This window comes from Amphiura filiformis, chromosome 6, assembly GCF_039555335.1.
Source record: "Amphiura filiformis chromosome 6, Afil_fr2py, whole genome shotgun sequence".
NCBI lineage: Eukaryota > Metazoa > Echinodermata > Ophiuroidea > Amphilepidida > Amphiuridae > Amphiura > Amphiura filiformis.
The window spans coordinates 37971457-37991628 of record NC_092633.1 but is presented as its reverse complement, the minus strand read 5'-3'; the positions used below and the strand labels follow the sequence as shown (position 1 = coordinate 37991628).

Sequence of the window (20172 nt, the reverse complement as noted above, 5' to 3'; positions counted from 1 at the left end):
GGTATACAATTGATCTTGTAGTTGGGTCAAAACAACACTTACTGCACTATGCTTGAAAGCATTACCTCATTTTGGCTGTTGATTTCTTTGTGCTTTAAAATAGCCTCTATATCAGTGCTTCTATTTCAAGATTTAAATTTAGGAAAGAATCATAATTATAAACAGTCTATTGTAGAGTGTGCAAGAGTTAAAATACTGTGTCCAGTTCAAAGATGTTATGAATGTCAAAACCAGAACAAAATTTTATTAATTTGTGGTGTGCATTGTGTAAAAATTGAACAGTTTTGTTTGTTTTTTGCCCAATTTTTTTGTCATGATCAACTTCACTGGACAATTCCGCTTCACCTTGAAAGGCACATATGTCCGGATTTGAAGGTGGATACAGTATTTTACAATATTTATAGTCAGAAGGGGCTATTGTATAGAGCATGATAGTTACACCCATGTCCACCATTAAGGAATAAATACAATGAATGAGATACACAACACACACCTGTGTCTGCTGGTGGTGGTGTCGTGACAATAGTGGGTGATGACGGAGAAGCGCCACCGCTACCCAGTTGCCAGGGTGATGCTGATGTTCTGCGGAATCGTGCTGGGGAGAATTTGCTTGAGTTTGGAGTTGATACCTGTAGTGCTGCTAGCTCTCCTTCGAGTTCACTGACTATATACCACAATGGAAAGAATCAATTATGATGATTGAATGCCACAAAGACTACATAACATTTACATGTGATACATTAGATTGGTTTAACATTACACAAAATATGCAAATATGATGAAAGTCTAGGGCATGAATCAATAGCAGCATTTGCCATGTTTGAGTTTACATAAAAATCCTGTAAATTCAAAAACAAAAACGATCACAAATAAAAGAAGTAAATGATGAATATATAAGGAAAAGAAAATATAAATGTTAGAAAACAAATAAAACAAACAAACAAATAAACAAAAATTAGGAGATGATCAGAAATCTTTATATCCCATCAAAAGACCTGATGTACCACATTATATTATAGAGATTATATCTCTAATGACTGGTATTTTCTACAAGATTATCTAAATGATAAATGAACTTATTATTGTGCAAATATAGATGTTATGAAATAAAAAAAAATCATATTGTATCAAAAATTTAAATATTAAAAGTGAACAATGTTGGTTTGTTTTGCGCAGCTTTGGCAGCAGCATCCCTTCAATGTGTGGTTAACAAAATGTGCGCATTGATACTGAAATGTATTTTTAGTACAGCAAAATGACAATGATTAATGTGAACTTGTGTGATCAATGCAACAACTAATAATAGTTCATTTTTCACACAAAAGCATTTGAATATTATTTTTCGAGCATGATACTTCTACCCCCCAGTTTTTCTATAATGAAAATGGATCAATTTGGTCTTGCACACATGTTTTTGAGATGCCAATCATTGGGCTCTTCCATTTAAAATCCACACTCCCCCTGTGGAAGATTTTGGAAATAACTTCCACAGGGGGAGTGTTAACTTCAAATGGATGAACATATTAGGTAGCTCCATTTGAATTTCATACACCCTCTGCAAAAGATTCAAACTGAATCTTCCACAGAGGGTGGGTGGGTTTTAAATGGAGCTGCCTAATGTGTTCATTCCATTTGAAATTCATACCCCCCCTGTGGAAGATATTTCCAAAATCTTCCACATAGGTAGTGTGGATTTTAAATGGAATAGCCCATTTTTGGTGATACAGACTGTATCAAAATGATTGGTACCCATCAGCTTCCAGTGATTATGGATGAGACTACCACATCAAAATGCAATATAGGAGCTACCTCATAGATGAATGATATAAAACGTCATACAACTTGGGCATTCCAAGAGAATCCCATGTTGCATATTGAAGAAGCAGGCTTGTCAATAGACACCAATAACTGATGGGTACCAATAATTCTGGTACAAGTTGTATTGGTTTTCTAGAGATACACTCTTTTGGTTACAATCAATGACAATCCAGACAATCCAATATGGCAAGCTGGTTTCATATTACACAGGAAACTTTTCAAAAGCCACCTTTTACATTCCATGAATCCAAACTACCTGGTTTCATCACTATTGTGTAAAATATTTCTACCTCTTTAATGAAAATGTCAAATCTATTTGTCAGCTTCTTCAGAACACAAAAATGGGTTAGTACTGTGCTGAAAAGAATGAAAAGTTAATAATGTGCTAGTGGTATTGTGATCATCCAAATGTAATTTGTGCATCTATGTGATGACAATATCTGTATGCGACACTTGAGTGTCAGTAAAGAGACCATTTGTTCGAACCTTGTGTCATTTAATTTTACACATGATGTCCATTTATTCATCAAAATCACACTAAACTGCCATGCTGTAACCATGCCAACAACAAAACTGTGAGTGTCAACTGAGTATCTAATATTTTGCATCCATGCATGTTATATTGCCATTGCCTTCGATTCACTCTAAATTATATTTGCAATCAGAAATATCTACATGCTTCTTTCTATATTTTGGATTACCATATAAAAATATATTCTGCTAATATAACAAATTGAGTTCAAAATATAACAATTTCTGTAACAATTATAAAGAACATGTGTAGTACATGTATCGTTATTAAAGAAACAAGTTGAGGTTATTTGCGAAGAAAAGACTAAACATTTTTTCATATAGCAGCAATAAAGAAATTTGAAGAAAAATAGCGCAGTGATTTATAGTGCGCTACGCACAGGCACAACGCCTAGACATTGATCCACAAGCCTCAGCACACTTTACAGAAAGAAGAGAAATGTATTTTTTTTAATTACAAACTGTGATGGCACTATGAATGATTCTATTAATCACTGACAAATGACCACAGTTCGAGACACATGTTGTGTTTCCACGAATCATTTCATTACCCTGATATGGCTAAATGTTGTTATTATGTTTTAATCATGTTATGGAGTTGATATCCTTCTACTGTCATTAGATAGTTGAATGTTAATGCCGGTTAGAAACGTTGACAATTCACCACAGAAAGTCTCAGGGCATGAATGTCCGTCATATTTCTCGTTTGTCAATCCTATTTCCCTCCATCCATGAACTCGATTGGACCTGACGACAATCACTTTTGCAGAAATATAATATATCGAGGGTTCAGAACTAGAAAACTGTAACTCACTATGACCAGCTCTCACAAAATGAGCATAAAGTTGGCTTCTTGCTTTGGTCTTCAAAAATCAATATTTCCTCCACAATGTCTTTTGTTTTCTATTGAATTTAGTTATGATTAATGGACTGTATCTTCTATAGTGTCCAGGTGACTTTTTGCTCATTTTGTGGGAGCAGGTGATTGTGAGTTGAGGCTTTCTGGCTCTCAACCCTCGATATAGTCCTGTATTCTGAGGAGACACGTGATCAATTTCAGATTTCATGACACTAATTCTGTGGCGAGTTGTACAACTATCCTACATCTAATACCCTATAATGAAATAAAGACCAACCTGATCCTGCGTTCCATGAACGCCTGTTAGCACTATTTCTACTACTCCTTGATGGACTTCCACGCATGACGACTGCCTCACCTGCATACACCCAGATAGCATCATCATAACCACATTTTATTACTTAATAAGGGTGGGCCACAAATGAATCCTTGAGGAACTCCTCCACAACAAAAGTGAGTATGGGCACTCAAAGAATTCATAATGATTACAACACAAATCTTCTCATCATTGCTACGAAAGATATTGTAATGATTGAACAGCATGGACCACAAACGGACCCACGTGGAACTCCATAACAAAATGACAGGTCCACCATCTCAAGGAATATCACACAATACTAAAGACCACTGTATGACATTTTAAAGATAACTGTAAGAATGATATCCAAACCCACTAACATCTAATGCATCAAGTTTGAGAAATGTTAGGCCAACAAGAGATTCCAATAAATCATCACTACCATACCAATACCTAACTGTGGTGTGCATGTGATTGTGAAAGAAAATGTTAAAGTGATACTTGTAAAAACTCTTTCCACTATTCCTGGTAAGATCAACCACTGCATAGTAGTGTTTATAGTAAGAGCTGAAGTAATAAAGTTACAGTTTTCAGTGCCTAAAAGCACAATGAGAATACTCCAATCACAGCAGAAAGGCACCTCATTTTGTGTCAAAAAATCTTAGTTGATAACAGTGTTAGTATACAGAGTATTGTAAAGCCAAGAAACGTGTCAATTCAATGATTTCAATATTAAAAAGCAGATTTATTGAAAAAGTACATTGCGAAGATGAAAATGTTTCTATTTCATGTAACTATATCATGGTGGGATATGCATGTTTCTTGGCTTCTAAGTGTACATAGTTTTAGTTAAGTTTTGTTATGCATTGAGCACAAACCTGAAGTGGATGATGACCATGATAGCCGGTTGCTGCTGTTACTCTTTCTGGATCCACCCCGAAGTGATACGTCTGGTGTACTGCCTGTATACATATTAATCAATGACCCACATAAAAACTGACAAATTATGCAATGGTAAAATGTAATGACACAGTGGTACTAGAATGAAGAATCCCACAATCACTAAAAGGCAAAAACTTGGTTAGTGGTACACTGGTATCACGGTCACAGGGATTACGACATCGTAGTATAACATTCAATAATATGACAGAAGGTGGTCCTGGAATAGAACCTTGTGGAATGCCACAAGCATTGTAAAGGCAAAATGTTGATTAGTGTTACACTGGTATCACAACACAAGGATTAAGACAACTTGATATATAATATTACAATTAAAAGGTGGTCCTAGAATGGATCCTCGAGGAATCACAAACTGGCTGTAAGTATAAAGTACAGTACATTAATGACACACAAACTTGTCACAAGACAAATGTAATAAGGGAAAGGAAACATAACAATATTCAAGATTTTAGTGCATTAACAAACATATCTCACAGAAAGACACATGTGCATTGCTCCCCGCCTCGTTGGATAGTGCATTCATTTTTTAATTTCCCAACCAAAACCTGGTATCTAAACATGTGCAATACTGGAACTGATAAAGTACATGCTGAGAAAGAGAAGTATAATCATCATTAGTACAACAATTCATGAAGTGAGTGAGTCCCCGGGAGTGAGTGCTGAGATTTTTGTGCACACCGTTTGTTCAATTTTAAGTCAAATGTGAGGCATTTGCACAAGTTCCCAAAACATGCAACACTGTAAACAGAACACACAATAATGGGCTGTTCCAGTTAAAATACATCCTCCCTGTGGAAGACATGGCCTTAATCTTCCACATAGAGGGTGAATTTCAAATGGTGTACCCTGAATGGGTGACTCCATTTGAAATTTGCACCCCTGTGTGGGAGATTGAGGCTATGTCTTTCATAGGGGATGTATGGATTACAACTAGAATAGCCCAAATCTGGGATGAATCTTCTAATGACTAACAATACATGTGTTTAACACAAACATAAATACATTTAAACATAATACTACTAGGTACCTTATGATACATAGCCCTATGAAACATAATTTCATTACCTACAGCATAATTACCTACTTTATATCATGTTTTCTTTAAAAATATACTACTATTTTCTAGATATAACTATTTTAGCATTCATTAAGAAAATAGAAATTTGTATTTTAAATAACTTTTAAGATTTGATTTTATCTACCTCTACATTTCAGGATGAAAATATGCAAAATTTCACAAAATTATGGTGGAAAAACTAAGGGGTCCAAACATTCCTATGATGACATTCTTAAGCTTTCTAATAGATATTATAAATAAGAAATGACCCAATATAATGAAATGACATGCATACAATGTGAACCTCCCACTAAGTCCAAGTCCAAATCTATTTCTTCTCTACGATTAAATTTCCTACAAAACTTTCACACACATGATGATATGTCATGAGGAATTATGAGTAAATTTCATGCAAGACCTTTGCAAAGCCTGTTTGTTTATCTTGCAAAAGTCCTCCCCTTTGAATTACCAAAGATGAAGACAAAAAAAGTTTTTGGAAAAATAAATTGGGACTTTATACAATCTCTAAAATCTAAAAGATTTGTTTAAATGCAAAAGCCTTGGATATAGCTAGTTCCTCATTCACCTAAGATTCAATCATGCATTTCTAGAAAAAAAGATAAAATGAACAGTTTTAAACTTCCATGCTGCACACAAATGTTTCCTCTAATTCTATAACATTTATAACTTGAGCAATTAGCGCCACAACTGGGCTATTCTAGGTGACATCCATACACCCCCTGTGATACATATGATCTTAATCTCCTACACAGGGGTTGTAGATTTCAAATGGAATCACCCATTCAGGTAACCCCAATTGAAAGTTACACCCCCTGTGTGGATGATTAAGATCATAACTTCCAACAGTGGTGTATGGATTTCAACTGGAATAGCCCGATAGATAATGTGTAGCATGGATGTTTATAAAACTGTTAATAATTCTACAATGAATTAAGGAATGTATTAAAAATATGTATGTATGGACTACAAACCTCCAGTGCTCATGCGTCTTTGCGGTGTAACGGAGGAACCACCATCTGGTAGCGTAGGAATAGACATGGAATGGCGTACGCCTGTAGGTTGGCACATACATGAATGATGATGATGATCACAGTGAAAAGATTACATGGCGGGTGTCTAAAGATACATTCGTTATATACACTTACATGATATGGTACAGTGTTTCTAAGTTTCTAAGATTCTACGCTTCTATGTATCATTGTGGCTTCAAATTGAAACAAAATAGTTATGATGGAAATTTTGATTGAAATATTTTTTAGATCCATAAAGATATCTATTCCTAACTCTGCTCCTTCAATCATGGGGCAAGTTTGCATCAGATCTGGTCATTTAACAGCATTTCTGATTGGTTGATAACTTGAAATGCTCATTTCAATGGCCAATTATGACTAGGCTTTAAACTATTTATGGTTAAAACTTGCATTAGCAAATGATCTTATTATTAATACTATCCTTGATTGGTTCAAAATTGGACACAATATTTATTTTGGCCAATCAGCAGGTAGTTTGCATGGGGTTAATAACAAACTCCTGAAGTTTAAACCAGTCCATGTAATGTCCTTGTTGTGCGATAGCTCATACATTTCATGTCAAATTTCTTCATTCCTTTCCTTAAAAGAAGCCCAAAATCTCTTTGTAATCTTTGTACAGAAGCCACAATGATATCTATGACAATGAGTTTATCTGTTAGTTGATAATCACAACAAACTACGCCTTAATGAATGATTTTAAGAAATATTATCAAGATATTTACAACATTTTGTTCATTACACCTTTACGATTAATTGGAAAGAAATTATTTAGGCCTACGTCTTCCTATTTCTCAAAATTCAATATAACCTTTCATTTCATGCACTTTTGCATAAATTTAAATAATCTTTAAAGTAACTCTCCTCCTTGTTTCTGATCCCTAACATGTTTGATTCTTAATACCCAGAACACACAAGACAAGACAATCATACATATTAATGATCAAATGAAAGGCCTTGTGATTTATAATTGCAATAACATATCCAGGTCCACCCCCATCGCCATATTATTAAAATGCTTCCCCAAGTGACCCAATTGCATAAAGAAGATACAAAGTAATAGTTGAAAGGAACATTAATTACTGTCAAACATTCCAAAAGCAAACCAAGATAGCAACATAACAATGTAAATTGTGGGATAGGCTTTTACGACGGGAGTTCATAACAAGTAGTAAGTTTTAAGTGGGTTCGCCATTATAAGAAGTGCTGGGTACAATTTATCCAAAAAAGATTCACACAAACTTTCTGTAATTTTAGACATTATAATTAGGTTTTTCTAAAGTATCAAAGAGAAATGCATGCAATCATACTTTTGAAGTGCTTTACAAGCCCACTGTAATCAAAACATTGACAGTCAAATTTTCTCTATATTTTTGCAAAGCAATGAATGACAGTGTTATGTTCATCAGCTGTGAAGATGATAATGAACATGCTCATTAGTAATCTAAAGTAAGTTAACAAGGCAAACACTGGAAATTTATTGAAGCTGCAGTTCCCAACAAGAAAGCCTGGGATATTAGTAAACTACTGGTACAAACATTGGCAAACTACTAATTAACAAACACACAAACAAACAAAGTGAATTTAAAAGTTGTTTACAAAATTTGAACAAGATCCTATATCAAATTTTACTTAACAAAATTAGTCTACTAAAATATTTTTTATTAATATTTTAAATTGCATCCAATACCAAATCATTTGCTTGAAATCGTGGGGACATACTGTTACTGAATTATTTTTCATGTAAAGCCTTTGTCTGCACTTCACCTATTTCAAGCTCTACTTATTATCTATGAGTTAATGTAACCTCCTGTTTTAGGAGGCTGAATCAATGAATTGTGTACCTGAGTCTTTCACTTTGGTACTGATAGGCTCAATATTTAAAATGGCAATGACCTTGTTTTATGGAGATTAACCAATTAAAGGGTCATTGGATAGATGCACAAAGCAGTTTCTGACCAAGTTGTTTTAAACCTAATTAAAATAACAACAACCCATTATTTCCATTATTTAGTTGTAATATTTAGGGCAATCAGTGGATGCTTATTTGCTCACAGTCTTACAATTTCAATGCACCAAAATCAAGTTGGAACTTTTTGATGTCAAATTTTAATTTGTAAATGATAGCAATTGTTGACTATCATAGTAAACTGGCACTACAGAATGAAAACAATACACACAGATTTCAGAAAAATGTAGAACAAGAAAAAAGTAGGAATAAAAGCATAGTTTGGGGACTGTACATTTAAAACATACAAAGACACAACTTTGTTACGACAAAGGATAGGCAATTTACATTTAATCACATACAGAGACAAACTTGCTGTAACATAGGATAGGCAAAGGACAAAGTACAGGGTAGGAATAGAGTTGTTAAATAGGACCACTCCAAGCTAGCTAGATTGAGGCAGAGTTAGCCATAGTATACCTAGGTTCTGGGCGATTAAGTTTGCTGTACCCGCACTGTAGTTATATGCTGTAAGGCAAAGACAAGAATGCACCATTGATGGCCACAACACGGAATTAGTATCAAAACTAAGAGTTGGTTACAAAATGCAATGTAAAGATTCACCTGGGCACATGAATTAAAAACTGGTTTAAATATCATAGTTGAGATACGAGTTCATAAATAGTCTGAATAGGAACATGTGTAAGGAAATTACTGATACACCACAAGATTCCTATTGCAGATGCCTGCGGAGGTACACTGTCGGTAAGGTACCCGACTACTACACACAGAGTACCTACACAGAAGCAATGCTGCTACTGCACAGGACCCACCAGCAGTGGTACTGCATTGGTACTGCACAGTACCAGCAAATACCTTTGGTGATGGTGTACCAGTGCAGGCAGCTGCAATAGGGATCTGGATGTGTCTTTCATGTTGTGTCACTGCACAGTTTGATGTGTTCTACATTTGATGTCATTAGCACACGACTTACAACACTGGATCTCGCTATCATTCGACAATCATAAACATTTAAAACATGTAAACCTTAATCAGGAAAAGAAATACATACAGTGCTATATGCATTGTGTGCTGAACATTTAAGACATTTTTGAACAATCAATTTAAGGCTTAATCCAAAAGGTGAAATGATACTACTGATTAAATACACATACAGTGACGATCTACCAAGAAAGTAAACAAAAGCCATTCAAAAAACCAGCCTGCATAGAACAAATTACCCACAGTGCACCTGCTCAAACATAAATGGGATACCATGATACATCAGTGGCTAGTGTAAATTACCCATGGTGCACCAGCTCATACATAAATGCTATACCATGATGCATCAATAACAATGATATCCCAGTAACACATGACTGAAAGATAGCAAGAATCATTTGGATCTCTTTCTGTTTATTAAAACATTCGACAGGATGAAGCCTAACTCACGATTGAATTCAATGTGGATAATTGTATTTGGCTATTACATACTTGATTGTCATTTTGTACTTTTTAAGATGCAAAAAATATTTATGTGACTCCCCAAGGTTTTGATAATCTCAACAAAAAGGCTTCAAACCAGAAGTGTTCCTGTTCAAAACTGACTTTTTGAGTCCCAAAGGTCACAGGTTCACATCCTAGTCAAAAATTAGTTTTCTTTTCTTGGCCAACTCAATGGAAGGAATCACTTCCCAAATTACATCAACTTAAAAATGCACCTTAAACTTTTCAATCTGTGTGACTTATGAGGGAGTTGACAAATGCACCGATTTAACAATTTTTTAGTTTATGTTTTTAAGGGAGATTGAAAAAACTGAATAATAACAAAATAATTTGTTTTGTTCATGGACTGACACACTTGGTCTAATAGGGTATTGTTTTGAAACTTAAGTTCCATGAACCCAACTATTTTGAAACCTCCTTGCACGTTTCTAACTTTTGTGAAAATATGCGAGTGTAAGGACGCTCCTGTATGCTTTGTTGCACCTGTGACCAGTTTTTCCAAACATTTCCGATGTTGATTTGAAAAGGTCTTTGTCCATATTCTTGCTAGCTTTCATCATGTGCTAGGATACAATAAAATCATATAAACTAGCTAACATTCACAAGTTATAACCAATGAAAATGCATACATTAACAATAAGTCTCTTGTTCTTTACATGATAGAAAACATTAATTTATTTTGCCATACCCTGTATAATACTGCACCGAGTCAATTTTGTAAGTTTGATGTTCATTTAAACCCTATCAGGGATATCCCTCATAGGTAAAATGACTGAAATACCTTTGGCCACATGTAAGTGAGCCATTTGAAATAAACTACCAGAAACATTATCAGGCTGCATGAAATCTTAATTAATCACAATTGCAAGAAAACATGCATCCCTGCTTTATTTTTACTGGTAATATTTTATATTTGTAGAACAAGAATTGGATCCCTGATCTATATGTATGACGATAAAATGTGCAGAATGTTTTCTTCGAGAAAGGCAAGAGACTTGGCAAATGAAATGGACTGTTGTTGGTATTCTAAAAAGGACCGACTTCTGCTTTGGTCAAAAAAACGCCATGGTAAATCCGCCATTTTGGTTTGTCGCAGCATGGTGAGCCAACTAATGTATATACCTCCAGCATTTATATGTAAAGAGCCCAAAATCGAACAATAATTTACCTTTTTGAGATTTAGTATTACACAAAGATTTGTCCTGTGCTTTACCTGCAGAACGCAAAACAAGATCACTTCAAATTGAAGTTTGGGTGTAACATTTTTGACTAACACCCATTTTTAGTCCAGTATTCAAGTTAGTCTGCTTTTGTGAACACCAGCCTATAAATTGTAATTGACAATCTGAACATATCCCACAATGCATCATGCTAGGATTGAAGCTATGTCATGATATATGTCATGCATGCATCGGTTTTGTCGCTCTGTAAATGATGTAGTTTCAATCCTGGTGCTAGGCATTGTAGGAAATGCAAAAATAGGTAACTGGCATAAACAACATCTTAACTTGACCTTTGACATACCTCTGCCAGCGATGATATCCAGTACAGCTGTTGAATCTCTTTGCAACGATTTCGTCTTCTGTGAATAGGATACACTATTGTGCCTGAGATCAGACGGCGACTCCACCATGGACATATGCCGATCAAACGTTGGGTCAATACTGCTATCTGAGTTGGGTATGCTACTGCCTGGCAATGAATTCGCGGGTTCTTTGACCATACGAGACGCGTTCTCCAAGATGATTGACAGGAGTGGTAGGTACAGGATGGCGATTCTAGATTGATGTTGCTAGCAAATAGAATGGAAATCAAATCTTATATATATGTGATATGACTAAACAAAATGAATTTTTGTCATCAATTTTTCAGTCTGTTGCTTTTTCAGTGTCTATAGGTTAAATACCACTAATAGGCCTGCAGCGATACATTGAAATACTGACGAGTAACTATTTGTTTTCATGGCATTCAAAAGACTGCATTAAAATCGCTGAAATTGATCAAGTTATACAGCCAAAAAAGTACTTTTTAGAGTTTGATGCTTCAAAATGGTACATTTTCTCTCATTATATGACATTTTTGTTGTAATAGTACCAAAATTCAAACGCACGGCTTCGGTTTTTAGTAAACATTCGCCCTATCATATTGTAACTTTCAGCTTCGAGGGCGCACTGTCATTTTAAGGTGTTTACGGTTCAGTGCGTTAAAACAAGAAAAGTCTCAGGTCAACCTATGTTGAAATTTTGATCATTTGGCTTCTAAATCATATAGTTTCACCTGATATTAGTGGCATTGAACTGTGAGAGTTCTGAATATGAGAAAATTCCACCCGAAATTAGGCATTTTCCCATTGAAACCCGTGTATTTTTTTATTTATTTATTGGAACATACACTTTTGTATCAGTGGCACACGCCTAACCAGCGGTGCGTTCAAAAACAACAAATATACATTATATATAAATAAGAAACAGAATTATAATACAATGGAATATAGGCCTACATGCAAAATTATGGCCTTAAAAAAATTAAAGGAAAAGAAATTGCCTATCTGAACCCAAGTTGACTTGAAATGGGTCCTTAGCAGGAAAAATAAAACATAAAATAGAATAATGAAAAAAATACAATTATATTATATACTGGTATGACATGACAATTAATGGACATTAAATATCTTTCAAGACAGAGGATCTCAAGGACCATGCACGCTTTTAAGTAACTTTTACAAAACATATCAAAACAATTGTTGACTTGTACATTCTCACGGTCCCATGAGGTTCCCAACATAAGGCACAGTTTCACATCTAAGTCCCCGCCATAAAGATTTGCCAGAACATTTCTAAGTTCTGTTCCGAAAGAGTACGCTCGAGCTCGGAGAATTCTTCCGAACGAATAGCATTCAAGGCGGTGCATGTAAAGAGGAAATGGCGAATATCTTCTTTATCATTTTTGCACATGGGACAATTTTCGTCCATACCTACATTCCAGGAATGAATTCTACCATTTAGGGGTAGAGTGTTAGACCGTGCCTTAAATTTGAAACTTGCTCCTCGGAAATCAGTTTTTTCCAAAAGATACTTCTCCAGTCTCAATTCTTTCTTATACAAAACATAGTCATTAAGAGAAGATTTAGCTTTAGCGCTATCATACCAAGTGCACTCGTACATTTGTTTGTTAGCTTCTTTAAAACGTGTTTTTGCCCAGTGTGGATTTGCCGTGGAATCATACCCAAAAAGATGGCCTAGATCGCATTTATTTAGAGCGGATCGGACAGAAGACAGCCATTTAAATCTAATGTGATCGATATTACAATCAAGACTTAATAATGTATTGAACAGTAATTTTGGCCATCGGTGCATGTCCATACAATTAAGGCGCGCATAGAGAAATTTACCTTGATGCGATCTTGAATAGAAGCAATTGATTCCCAGCCTAAGTCCCCGTAAAGAGCGCGATAGGGGTATTACGAGAAGCCTTCAGGATTGATCGCGCCATTTGTGTTTGAAGATTTTCAATACGCTTGGCATCCGCTACATTGCAAATCCACACTGCGCTAGCATAATTAATACACGGAAGGGCTAGAGAGCGCCATAGAATATCCCCATAATACACTCTATTAAAATCATCTTGACCATCAAGAATTGACTTAATATACCCAATAATTCGATTACCCTTTTTAATGACTTCCGAAACATGTGTATGATCGGACAAATTGTTGTTTATGTGAACACCAAGATATTTATATGAATCGCAGGTAGAAATGGTACTATCTCCTAACTTCCAAAGCATGTTTCTGTCTTTCCTATTGGATTCTTTACCTATGATCATAACGCTTGATTTTTCATAATTAAAACCAAGCCGCCAGGTGCGCGAGAAAGACGAGGCGACATCCAGCATTTTTGAAGTTCATTTGCATCATTGGCAATTAATACAATATCGTCTTCCCAGAACAAACACCCTATTTCTACATCGCAGACACGCACACCTAAATTACAATCTTTTAAAAGTTTAGCAAACTCATTTATGTAGGCGCAAAATAAAATTGGGGAAAGCACACAGCCCTGTTTCACGCCGTCTTCTATGTCAAAAAGTCTGTATCAATATCCCCAAAAGTTACTTTGGCTTGAACATCAGTATACATACTATCAATGAGTTTCCAAATATTGCCTCTTATGCCTAATTTCCAAGCGATGGAGAGAAGACCATCTCTCCATACCGTATCAAACGCCTTTCGAAATCAAGGAAGGCCAGGAAGGTTGACTTGTTTTCAGCCAATCTCGTCGCAGCAATACTCTTTAGTGTGAAGACGTGTTCTTCACACCTGTGATCCTTCCTGAACCCACCCTGAATTTCTGAAAGAGCGTTATGATCTTCTAGAAAATTGGATATAGCTTTAGATACAATGCGATTAAAGATCTTTGACACGCATGATGTTAAAGTAATACCTCTATAGTTATTAAGATCTTTCTTGTCACCTTTCTTAAAAATTGGTACAATAATGCCCTTGTTCCATTCCTTTGGAATGCTTTTTAATGTGACCAACCTTTTGAATAACATATGAAGAGATTTCGCTAGGCAGTCTCCACCATTCTTAATGAGTTCATTAGGAATCGAATCTAGACCAGGCGACTTATTATTTCGCGCATCACTAATTGATTCAATCACATCGTCGAGTTCTATCTCAATATTACAGAGCGTATCATTACCAACTTCGTCGCTACTATCATAGCTAAGATTCCTAAGGTACATAGCATTACATTTCATGTCGTTTGTGAACTCCTCTTGATGCAAACATTTATTCATTTTACCCAAAGAATGAAAATATTGAAGCACAGTTTGATTCATTACTTTACGGTCATTTGTTACATTATCAGAAGTCGAACTTTCAAAGCATAAATATGATTGGTTTGAGTTTTGGCCCGCGCAAGTTTTTCCAAAAATCTCTACTTGATGGACCCCCTCTTTGGAAATCTTGATACTGCGATCAATTCTCATTTGCGTTATTCGATTTTGAATAAGCTGTTTAGCCTTTGTCTTTTTATCAATATAGTCTTTCCAAAGCGCATCACCTTGATCTCTATTATCAGAACCTGAAGAGGCCCACCTGCGGTGCAATTGACAACTGCGCTTCCTGTCCTTAATGGCATTATCAATTGTCTTGTCCCACCATTGTTTCTGCTTACCATTATGAGTTTTCACACCAATTGTATTATTAGCTACTAAGAGGAGCTTATCTTTCCAACTTTTCCATAGGGAATCAGGATCTTGAAAAGAATCAACATGCCAATCATTAAAATGCGACTTAATCTGGTTCTTATATTCTGAGAAATCCTGATCTTTTTTAATATCCCAAACAATTCTTTTGTTATGTGTCTTATTATTAATTGGCTTAATACAAAATGTCATATTCAGGAATAATATGTTGTGATCACTACCAATATTAAATTTACGATCTTCATCCACGATCATTTCGTTAATACAATGATATGTACTATCTGAAACTAAAAAATAGTCAATTGTTGAAGAATGGGGGTGACGAAACCATGTAATCTTCCCGATACACTTACGGGTGCAATTTACAATTGTTAAATCGAGTCATCCCTAAAATTAATTAGTTTCCGACCATTACTATTAAGTATCGGGTCACCAAAAGGAATGTTATTCCCAATTCTGGCATTGAAATCCCCATTACAACTATATGGGGATCTTCGGTTTCATTAGACTCTTGAATTTTTATAATCTCAGAAAGCAGTTGATTGTACAGTTCTTCCGTTAAATTGGAATCTTTTCCTTCTCCTGGAAAATAAGCACACGCTACATACATAAATGAATTGATACCAACTTTAAGTTTCACCCACATACGCTCATAATCATCTGAATTTGTCTCAAATACATCATCATTTACAATCTCAATATGATTAGCGAACAACAAGTCGATACCACCTCCACCCTTGGTTTGTCTATTCTTACTGAACCATTTATACCCTTCAATATTGACTTTATCATCGTTCTTCAAGAATGTTTCAGCAATACCAAAAATGTCAACCTGGTTGTCTTTTAAGAATTTTGGAATTTCATACAAACTAGAATTTACTCTATTTACATTGTTAAAAGCAATCTTTAAATCAACTTTTACTTTACCATTGCTTGTTTTGTTATTCTTACCCCTTCTGTGCCTTTTGTGGCACTTGTTTTCTGCACGAGCATTTTTGTTACCACGATCAACGCTATTCATATCTTTAATAACCTCGTTGCAATTTATATTGCTACTGTTACTACTATGATTTGATATAATACTAACATTATTGCACGTGTTGTTCTTAACCATGTTAACGTACCTTTGCTTACAAGGACCTACAACCTTTTTAACATGCTTAATACATTTGTCAAACACATTAGAATTAGAACCATTATGCAATTTACTTTCCTTGCCACTAGGGCCCTTATCAGTTACCATTGGCGTCTCATTATCATTTACTTGTAACTCATCATTTAAGATATTAAACATATTATAAGAGCAAAAATAGTCCATTGGGTCCGTTTTGCCGAGGTCCGTAACCAGTTTATCGGCACGCGTGACATGGCCATTTTTCTAGCGGTTGGCACAAAAATATGATAAATGTCCATAATCTCCACAGGAGTAACACTCAACTGGATCAGTATACCTACAGTTACCGCGATTATGGTTTAGGCCTCCACAGTTGAAGCATCCACTATAAGGTCTAGAGTCCGTTCTGCGATTCGAGTTTCTAAATTGTCCGCGATTATGATCATGCTGATGAACCCGGCGGTGAGTTGAATGGCGTTCAGCGATTCGACCTACTTACGTGCACGCGTTCTCGTTGGGCCTACTTCTAACGTTGCTTGTGGCTTTTCCTCGCGATCGCGTGTAGAATAAGGCATGGGCCTTGTTGAGGTTACCAAGAAGTTGGCGTGTTCCGTCTTTAGTAAGGTGTAGTCCTTTTTTACCGAGTAGTTTGCGATTTACCTTTCCATTAGCGATGAAAGTACTATCATGATCCACAAATTCTGTATTGTTCTCAGCGGCGTATTTCTTCATTTCCGTATTCAATTTCCTTACTCGCTCTTGCTTTACAGTCTTGTCCACGCGAGGACACACTGATGAGATGACTTTCTTGGTGGTCGGGGCACAAACATGTAAATCATTTAAAAGTTCCTTGTATTCGCGTATTCCTTCTTGCATCTCATGATCTGATGAACAATTGTTAGTTCCAACGTGCACAAATACAGTATCAAAACTACTTATATTCACGTCCTTTAGTTCCTTCTTTAAATCTGAGACATGGCCACCGCGGATACACTTTACCTTAGTCTTGATGAGACCCTTTCGCTTAAATCTCTAATCATTGAATCACCAATAATGAGCGTATTATGATCCGAATGTTCAACATGTTCAAAGCCAGAGTCTGATTCCACATATGTATCATCTGAATCGACAGATTCCTGCGTGTTGATACCAGAAACATCGCATGGTGTTGTGTCAGATGGTATTCTCGCTGTTTCAGAGAGTTCTGAGATCAATGTACTCTGTTCGTGTACAAGTTTCGCTAGCGTCGAGTTCTCATTTCTTAAGTTCGATATTACCTTTTCTTGCGCACTCTGACGCTCAGTTAACTCTTTGATCACTTGTGGGATAAGTTTACATGAGGGACATATCCACATGGACGGTCTCGACGAGGGTTTAAGCCCTACACAATCTCGATGGTAAAGTTCCTGGCAAAGAGAGCACTCCAAAGATTTGACGCGTGTCTCCAAGTGTTGGTGATGACATGTTGGCACACACGAAATTCTACTCATGGGTCATAGGGATTGGAGTTGGAGTTAGAAGTTGTTAAAGTCCTCGCGCCATAGGGATTGGAGTTGGAGTTGTTAAAGTTGGTGATCCCTGAGGTACTGGAGCGGGTCTTAACGGCGTGCTAATGCTGCGAATGCTCTGCGATCGCGACAACTGTTCAGTTGCTTCCAGCCTGCTTTTTCTTGTATGCACATGAGCTTTCAGTTTCTGGCATATGTCAATTGTTTGGTTGGCTATTTCTGTGCGATCTGCACTCTCTGGCAAAATTGATGAAAGCGTTGCCCTCATAATGGGCATCATGACATTTGTGTTCACACCATTAAGGTCCTTGATGTTCATTTTGTTGATAGCTTCCATATTTTCCGCTAGAACTGCTGATGTAGCTTTGCTGATGGTTAACTGGTTACCCTGCTTAACTTGTTGTTTACTTGTAGATGTTGCCATTACCTTTGGTTTTGCTCCTTGCCTTATTGCTTCACAGTCATTACATAAATAGTAGTCGCATTGACGCTACCAACATCCTTCTTGGTTTTCTTGCAGTCATAACATTGACGCATGATGAAGTTCCAAAAAAACGACTCAGGAGAATAAGTCCAGTAGAATCCAAGAAAGAGGATGAAATTAAATACAGTAAATATTCAATGTGGAATAATAGTAGCGAAGCAAAATATACAGGAAAATATATTCCGAATAATAATTAATTAAATAATTATTAGACCTGTATGTTGTCGGAGCTCATTGAAAACACGTCTGCACTATACGATGACCGGATTATAATATCAAGGGAATATTCCGTGTAATACATAATTAGTGGTATTTAACCTGTAGTGATACAATGAGGTGTGTCGAGATAACATAGCCATTAAGGCTCATACCAATTCCCAGGTACCCGAGTTCCAACCCGGGTCAAAATTCCAGTAACAGGTTACCTGAATAAATTTTTTTTTTATACCAAAATTGGAAGAAAAAAAAAGACCCTACATAGGCCTACTTGTTATTAAAGGTTAGAAACTGGAGAAATACTGCTACTAAATTACTAAGTTTTATTTTTAAAGCTGGATAAAGTTGCACATTTTAATTACTTTGGCTTCTCTTGAACAGCTAGCAAATGCATTTATTCAATGCGTCCCTGGCTGTTCAATTTAGTAGCAGCATTTCTCTGGTTTCCAACCCTAAATAACAAGTAATTTTAGGGTCTATAACTTTTTCAATTTCAAATAGAGTACCTGTATTCCCGCCCGAAAATCCAATCGGGTACTCGAGTACATAATTACCTATTAGGTGAGAGCCTTAGTAGCCATGTTGGTGTTTTTTGATATTGGACTCTGTCATTTTTATATTTATTTAAAAGTTACCTTTTCAGAGACTTCATTGTGTAGCAATATAGCATGCAACATTACTGTCTTTATTCAGTGTTTTACAATGTTGTGTTTTAAATTTATTTTAATTCAACAGTGTAAACACAACACTGAATGGAGATGATGTGTTGGTGTCACAAGCTATGTTGCTGCTCAACAAAGACTCTAAAAAGGTAACTTTTAAATAAACCTATTTCTTTGCTAGTTGGAAGCAGAAATTAACCACAAAGGCACAAAAGGAATTTCCCCTATTGGTATACATGTTTACCTTGGATGAGTATCTATCATCCATGCTGTGTTTAGCCAGTAAGTTGCGTAGTACTTTGATTCCGTGTTGTCTAACTTCAGTCACATCGTGAAGTGCCATGCCAACCTCTCGCAGTAACAACCCAGTTAAGAAGTGATTCTGACAAAACTCCTCTGTCAGCTGATAGATGAAGTTCAGATCTATATGGAGAGAGGGTGGTGGATTTTCACATATTTATCAACCAGAGAGAGTAAGAGAGCTCAGGGGTGCAAGTCCCAGTAAAGTCTGCAATATTATTCATAATCAGCCTACTTTGAAGCAAACAGTTGCAGTATCTCATCAGCCCTCCTCCTATTAGAGTGAACATTTTAAAATTCCTGGATCTGTCTGATCTGAATTTATGTTTTCATCATTTGTACAATATAAAACTTCCTTCTGAAACTTCTCTCTGAACGACTGATATTTAAAAACCATCCGGGAAAACCATACTATCTGTTTGTCTGATTAAAAGAAATGTTAAGGATAACATTTGGGTAAAGAAAAGCCTTACAAAGCTAAACACTACAGTTATTTCTTTATCGTAAGTGAGCATTTTATGCATTTGCAAAGTTAAGCTTCAGATTGCTTTTAAAAATGTCAATTTAAGCTACTTATGGCTTTTGCTTTTTTCTTATTATAAATATGCAAACAAAAGCAAAGCTGTGACTTGCTCTTTGTAAATAACTAAA

At 35.9% G+C, this 20172-nt stretch overlaps 1 protein-coding gene across 1 annotated transcript in view; it reads right to left on the bottom strand.

Moving 5' to 3' along the window:
• Positions 1-20172, bottom strand: part of LOC140154513 (dedicator of cytokinesis protein 9-like) — a 163169-nt gene that overhangs the window by 68686 nt on the left and 74311 nt on the right. Inside the window, 7 exon segments of the mRNA XM_072177083.1 lie at positions 469-664; positions 3486-3566; positions 4385-4468; positions 6516-6596; positions 9001-9048; positions 11551-11818; positions 19466-19644. Coding sequence (XP_072033184.1) covers positions 469-664; positions 3486-3566; positions 4385-4468; positions 6516-6596; positions 9001-9048; positions 11551-11818; positions 19466-19644 — 937 coding nt within the window.